Here is a 7,692-nt window from a genome sequence, read left to right as displayed (position 1 = left end):
AAAAAAACAGAAAATAGATAGCTAGGAATGAGAGCAGGAGAGATGGAGGATGAGAGGGCAGTTAGATTTGATGGAGACAATATAGAAGTATAGAGGCGTTTTTCTGCCTCAGAGAAAAAATAAATAAAATTGTGACTTTGTGTGTCACAACTGCAAATGTATTTCTTGTAACTGTGGCTTTATTTTATATCATAGACTATGACTTCATATCTCACAGTTTCATGTTTTAAAATCACATTTCATATTTTAAAATAAAGCCACATGTATTTAAAAATTGCATTTACGTTATTGACTGTATCTCACAAATGAGATTTTGTATTAGATTTTTAAATATGATACTTAATAATTTAGTATCTTTTAATTGTGACTTTATATCTCACTAAATCTTTTAATTGTTATGGAGGACCAAACCTGCAGAATTTTAAAGTAAATAACATGCAAAAGTAAAAAGAAATAAAAGAATGCATTAATCTGGAAACAAATACACATGGAAATAAACAGAAAGAAAAATAAACGCATGAATAAATATATTTAAAAATAAACAAATAAATAAAATACATATAAATGAATGAAAGAATAAGTAAATAAAACAATAAAAATAAATGTAAAAATAAATGCAGAAAACCATACATAAAGAAAAATCACAATATTACAAATGAACTATATTTGTTTTTATCAAGTCATTTATTTCTTTATTTTCCTGTTACATTTATTTATTTTTTAATTTTTGCTGGTTTGTTCTTTCACAAATTGTGACTTTTTTACCTTACAATCTAAATTTATACTTTTTCTAAAAATCAAATCACAATGACTACAGTCATCTCACACTTGCATCTTTACATCTCTTAAACTTTGTCATAATTGCAACTGTATTTCTTGTAATTGTGACTTTGTCTCAAATGATATTTTATATCTTAAAATTTCAATTTATATCTTACAATTGCATTTTTTAAAATCACAAAATATTTTATATTTTAAAAATATGACTGCAGTATCTCTGTGACTTTGCAACTTTGTCTTAATTGCAACTGTATTTTTTGTAATTGTGCCTTTATATCTCACAAAAGATATTTTATATCTTAAAATCATAATTTATATCTCACAACAGCATTTTTTTTTAAATAATATTTTAAAATGCAATTTTGTGTCACAATTGCAACATTATATCTTACAATATTTTATATCTCAAAATTTGACTCAATATTTCTTAGTTGTGACTTTACTGTAAAAAATAAAAAACACAATTTGTTGAGTCAGCTTAAAACTATTTGTTACCCTGCTGCCTTAAAAATTTAAGTTCAGTCAACTAAAATAAGTTTAGTTAACTTGAAATGTTAAGTTGTACTAAGTAACAACATGGATATTTGTGTTTGCTAAACTTAACAGATGGGTAAGTAACCCAGCTGCCTTAAAATTTTAAGCTGATTCAACTCAAATATCTAAGTTGTCATGTAGTATAATTTTAAATTTCAAGTTGAATAAACTTTTTTTGAGTGGACTGAACTTAAAATTTTAAGGCAGCAAGGTTACAAATTATTTTAAGTTGACTTGAAAATTGTTCTTTACAGTGTTGTTTCTAATAATTACAACTATGTCTCATGTCATCAGTTTGCTTTGTATCTTGCAGTATGACATGATTTTCTTTTTTTTTTTACTCTGATGCAGAAATAGGCTTCCATAGTAAAGCGATGAAGTACACTGTACTTACGATTTCACCAGTTTTAACTTAAAAAGTTAAGTTTAGCAGCTGCCTTAATATTTTAAGTTAAATCAACTTAAAAGTACAAGTCATTTTAACTCGCGTGTGTGTGTTTCCGTAAAGTCACAGGTTGCAGTTTTTTGGGTTTATTTACAACTGGGCATTTAGGCTTGTTAGATTTCAGCCCCCAAAATCTTCAGATTAAGCAGGAGAAACAGTTTTTATCCCATGCAACAATTAACACAGTCAACCCACGCAAATGCTTTTTTTGGCATATCTTGGTAAGCTGACTTGCGCACATTGGGCTTTGTTTGTCAGCACGGGGGTTTCTTATTTTTTCTAGAGATCTGGCAACACTGGACAAAGACAAGCTGGTCTTGCAGAAACAGACTTTGGCATAACATCTGAACTACAATGCAGCTTATTCTGGTCAAGAAATGCCCACCAAGACAGAAAGAGACCATCTGACTGGTATGTGAAGTGACCACAGTTTGTGTTTGTTTGTACACACGTTTTGCTGATTATTTCACAGACAGAAGTCCAAGCAAAATATAGATATGCTGTTGAATATCTAGTTTCCTTGTTATGGAGTTCCTCAAGCAAGCTCCCTAGAGCCAGTTCCCTCTCAAAATATAATTTGCTTTATATTTAAAGAAATGTAACCTAAAATTGACCAAATACATATACTCTTTATGTAAGACTTTATTATTGTCTAGTCCAGTCCAGAAAAGCCTGGCTCATACAACAGAGTTACTCACTCTAATGCAGAGTGTGCTGAGATTTATTCTCCAATAAAGCTGGGTTTATACGCGACCAATATAACCAGGTTTACGTACCATCATGGTTAGGGTTCCCCAGAGTCCAGGGCTCATCCGAATCGAAGTGTGTGTCTCCTCCAATCCCCGGACCGGGAAAGTAGGCATGTGCAAGGAAACCCCCTTCTCCATCGAAGGGGGAGCTATCGCCGTGGAAACCTGAGGCGAAAATGATAGTAATATCCACATCTTTCTTGTTGCGCTCCAGGTCGCTGTAGGGTACCGCCTCGAAACGCAGTGGCGTGACGTTCTGCCACACGTCGAACGCCCGGCGAATGGCGTTGTGGGTCTCCTCCGCTCCCACCTTGGGCGTGACGTTTTTTTATACTGGAAAGAAGATAAGAGGACAATCAAAAAGTGTATATTTTACATGCAGTGATCAAACAAACAACTATGTTGCACATAAATATGAAGCACACAGGAAACTACACTTTAATAGATGTTGCTAAGCTAATGTTGCATCATTAATATTATAAAATATATTATATATTTTAATATATAATATATATATATATATAAAATATTTTATATTTATTTTTTTTTTTTCTGTGTGGCAAAAAATGGCCTTAGCAACTGACTAAAATGTAAAAAAATTCTAAAATTAATTAATGTTACATATATTTAATATAATTAATAAAATAATAATTTTGAAATACTAAAATTACTCAAACTAAAATATGACAAAAGCATACAATTATAAAACGTAATTTCTAAAACCTAAACTACACTTAAAATGAAAACTGAAAATATAAAAATAACACTAATCCAAAATATTAATGAATACTGTAGGCTAATAGTATATAACTAATACTAAAATAGCACTGCATGGCTGCATTAAAATTTGACCGAAATGCATTTTATAAGGCAACTTGGAATAGTTTTTTGCTTCGAGAACGACTTAAAATGCTGTCTACGTAGGCAGCACACTGGGTTTTGGAACAGAGTGAGTGTATCTCACACCATGAAATCTCATAGAGAGAGAGACAGACAGACAAAGACAGTAAATTAGGAGGAGCCGCTGCTTCTCCTGCTCCTCTTGTCTGCTGGAGGTGCTACAGGTGAGGCAGGATTTATTTTCTCACCGAGGATTACCAACAGCTCACTGTGCTACAAAAGCCTCCTGATGTGTGCATGTTTTCAAACCTCATATTTTCTTAATGCTGTGTATGGTATGGTTTAAATGTGTTTTTAAGCACACTGTTGCTCTTTGGCAAAAACCAAATGTTCTTTTGCCTCTGGACTGAGATAGTAAAAGTAGAAGGATGCAACTGTCTTATGGAACTATGTTGGTGTCAGTGTTAAAGAAGCTACTTTAAAGGGATACTAAAACCATAAAAGAAAATTCTGTCATTAATTACTCACACTCATGTCGTTCCAAAACTGTAAGACCTTCGTTCTTCTTTGGAACACAAATTAAGATATTTTTGATCTATGCAGGGTCAGAAAGCTCTCAGACTTCATTAACAATAACTTCATTTGTGTTTTGAAGATGAACGAAGGTCTTACTGGTTGGAACGACATGAGGGTGAGTAATTAATGACAGAATTTTCATTTTTGGGTAAACTATCCCTTTAACCAGGTTACAAGCTACTCATATTAAAGTAGTTCAACCACAGTCAAGCTAATGTTTTGAAAAAGTACCTAGTTGCACTGTAAACCATCTAGCCACAACTAAAAGGGGCATAATCTTTTTAAATGAACATGTTAAAGTACTTCAAATCAGTGAATAATTTCTTTTTGAACAGCCTAATTTGACAGAACCTTCCAAATGAACTGATTCACTGGAAAAAAATAAAAAATAAATCAGATTCTCCAAGCATTATTTACAGAATTGGTATTGTTAACTAAAACAAAAAATACTAAAATTGTTTCGGAAATTGAACAAAATACCAAAAAAAAAAAAAAAAACAAACTTAAAAACCTTAATCGAACATAAGAAATTATGTCTTGGCAACTAACTACAAAAAAATTACTAAAACTGAAATAACAATAAGGCTAAATAGAAATATATATATATTAAAAAATAATAATAATAATAAAAAATGACAAAATAACAAAGAAAATTACTAAAACTATAAATAATATATATAAAACATAAAGCTAATTCAAAACATTAAAAAATAACGTAAATAATGTTTATATTTTTATGTATCTATAAAGACACATACAAATACTATGTATTTTGAAAATATTTATATGTATATATTTATATTCATATAATTTATTTTAACGTTTACTTCACAACATTTACTAAAGTATACAGTTATAATTATAATAATTCATTCTTCTGAGGCTGTTAACTGGTTTAGAGTTTATCTGAACGATTCATTCACAAACCAGTCTGAAACAAAAGCAGATGGTCAACTTTCTGATTTCTGATTCATCTTCTTACACAGACTCTGATGCTTACAGTAAGTACATGAAATATAATTTACTTTAGATCTTCTATCTGATACGTTTCCCATGGGTTGCCTTAACATTTACTTGAGGTACCTTCACAGGTACTTAAGTATGACTATCAGGTCCTACAACATAGTGCTTGTGTCTATAGCGCATTAGCCAAAACTCTCAATCAACTCAGTAGCAGCTGTTTTCTCAAATGTGCAGAGGAATTTAAACTGTATTAAAGCTGTGCCTCTTAAAATATTTACAAGGCATAATATCTCACAGAAACCTAAGCTCTCTATCTCTATTTCTCTCTCCCGCTCCCTCCAGGTGGTGCAGGATGGGGTTTGGATATCATCCGCATACAGTTGTTCTGTCTGTGAGCGCAAACTATTAGATCAACATCTGGCTTCCACTGTTCATGTATTTTTCTTGTCTTTCTCAGCTGCACTTCCCAGAAATCATAATCCTGTCTTTGAACTTCATGACCCTTCAGATATTTCTTTTCCACTTTAGGCTTAGATTTTCAGCTCAGCTGCTGTGAAGGCTTGTTAGAGCCGTGTGAGGTGTTTTACAAACCTTCCTGCCGTGTTTCTCATCTGCGACATACAGAACTGATTCAGTTTAAAAAAAATCACTGAGAAAAGAAGCATAAATTTGCATCGAGACTGAATGCCAGAAAGCACTTGGTTGATGACCAGAGCCGGTATAAATCGTTTCCACAATCTAACCGCGTTAAATCACAGAGACAGCTAGGGGTTAAGTGTTTGTCGCGAGGGCACAATGGTTATAATTCATAGATCACCCTGTCTGGGGTTTGAACCTGTAACTGTTTGGCTATCAGCCCAGCTCTTTAACCACAAGGCTACACCACCACCACCAGAAGGAAATCTTTCCACTGAAAATCCAACAGCAGGGATATTGTCCACTATACTGAGCAGGGTTGTGTGCCTTTCAAAATTAAAGTACGGGTATGTTTACATGAAAACGTACTAAAAACGGAAATGTTTTTACTTTGTGTTTTGAAAAGTTTCAGGAACAGACGACAATGGTGTCAAAATGATCCCCGTTCACACGGATCCACGAAAACGACTAAAAGCGCTGTATGCATGACAGACCAGTAGTTGGCGATATCACCTTGTAAAGAAATACTATACACATAATACGCACAAATTTCACAAATTTTGCATTTTTAGTTAACATTTAGTTAACAATGATATCGTATTTAAAAGTTCGTGTTTTCAGGCCCAAAAATGCAGTTGTTGTTAAAATGAGTGGGCATAAAACGTATAAACAGTTTTCAATTTTTTTTAACTGAAAACAGTGTTGTGTAAAAGCCCCCCTCAGAATGCTTTTTAAATTCCTGAATTTGAATTAAAGTTTGTTTGTTTAAAAGTTTTGAAAGTCATAGATAAAATTAGAAGTATAAATAATTTCAAAATTAAATTTATATAAATTAATATATAAATTATTTTGTGGACCAGGGTCAAATAACAATTAATTTCCAAGAATGCATCACCTATTTAATTATGCATCTGTTAGTTTACAAAATTAGATTGACTACTTATTTACAATTTTACAACTCAAATTTACAAATTTACAAGTAGTTTTAAGTAGTTTTAGACCATTTACAACTTTACAGTTAAGTTTTTAAAAGTCATAGATAAAATAACAAATATAAATTACCTAGAAATTAAATTGATTTAAATTAATATTTAAATTATTTATTTAGTGTACCAGGGTGAGAACGCATCTCCTGTTAAGTTATAATTAAAAAATTAAGAGGATTTGGACAATTTACAACTTAATATATAAATATATAATTATCAATATATAAATAAATTATTAATATATAAGTATATAAATTATTTATTTAGTGTACCAGGGTGAAATAAGTCATAGATAAAATTATAAATATAAACTAACTATAAATTTAATTTAAATTAGTATGTAAATTATTTGTATTAGAATTATTTGTATTTAATATATAAATTAATTTATTTTGTGGACCAGGGTCAAATAACACTTTTATAATTTCCAAGAATGCATCACCCATTAAATTATAATTTAACTGATTTATAATTTATAAAAAGTAGATTTAGAAAATTCACAACTTTACAGATTAAACTGTAAACAGTTTTACTGAATAATTCATGCCAGTGCTTTAACAAAAATATGTTAATATTATATATTAATAAAAATATTACTATTTAAAAATGTATATTCATATAAAAAATATATTTAAAAATCTATTATAATTTACATTTATTTAAAAATGTATTTAAAAAAATACATGTTTTATAAAATGTTTAAATAATATTAATAGATATAGAATAGATTTAATATATATATATATATATATATATATATATATATATGCTGGCCTAGTTTACTTCCCATGAAAGTGAGTTCTTGCAACCATTTTACATTTATGCATTTAGCAGAAGCTTTTTATTCAAAGTCAACTTACAAAAGACAAACAAAAGCAAACCATTTTCTGAGACAGTCAACATTATGCCACAGAGCTTGTACTGAACCCTGGGCACACTAAAGTGTGAATTCAAAGCAGAACATTTTCTTTTTTCAAAAAAAACAGGATGACCAAATCAATAGGTAATAACAGTGTCCATATGCCATTACTACAAAAATTGTGGTATTATACCCATGTAAACACAAGGCCTCACACGAAGGACTCCCTGAATACACAACACCTCGCTTTGTTCTTTCAAGTCCTTTGCTGGCGATATTGAAACTGTGTCAGTTACGTGAATGACTGCGTGTGTGTCAGTGGTT

General features: G+C 30.8%; 1 protein-coding gene across 1 annotated transcript in view; it reads right to left on the bottom strand.

The window, feature by feature from the left end:
* Positions 1 to 7,692, bottom strand: part of LOC127155397 (matrix metalloproteinase-16-like) — an 80,803-nt gene that overhangs the window by 47,758 nt on the left and 25,353 nt on the right. Inside the window, 2 exon segments of the mRNA XM_051097555.1 lie at positions 2,536 to 2,841; positions 5,990 to 5,991. Of these exon segments, the coding sequence (XP_050953512.1) occupies positions 2,536 to 2,841; positions 5,990 to 5,991 (308 nt within the window).

Source organism: Labeo rohita, chromosome 24 (assembly GCF_022985175.1).
Source record: "Labeo rohita strain BAU-BD-2019 chromosome 24, IGBB_LRoh.1.0, whole genome shotgun sequence".
Taxonomy (NCBI): Eukaryota; Metazoa; Chordata; class Actinopteri; order Cypriniformes; family Cyprinidae; genus Labeo; species Labeo rohita.
This window is presented reverse-complemented; position numbering and strand designations above follow the sequence as displayed.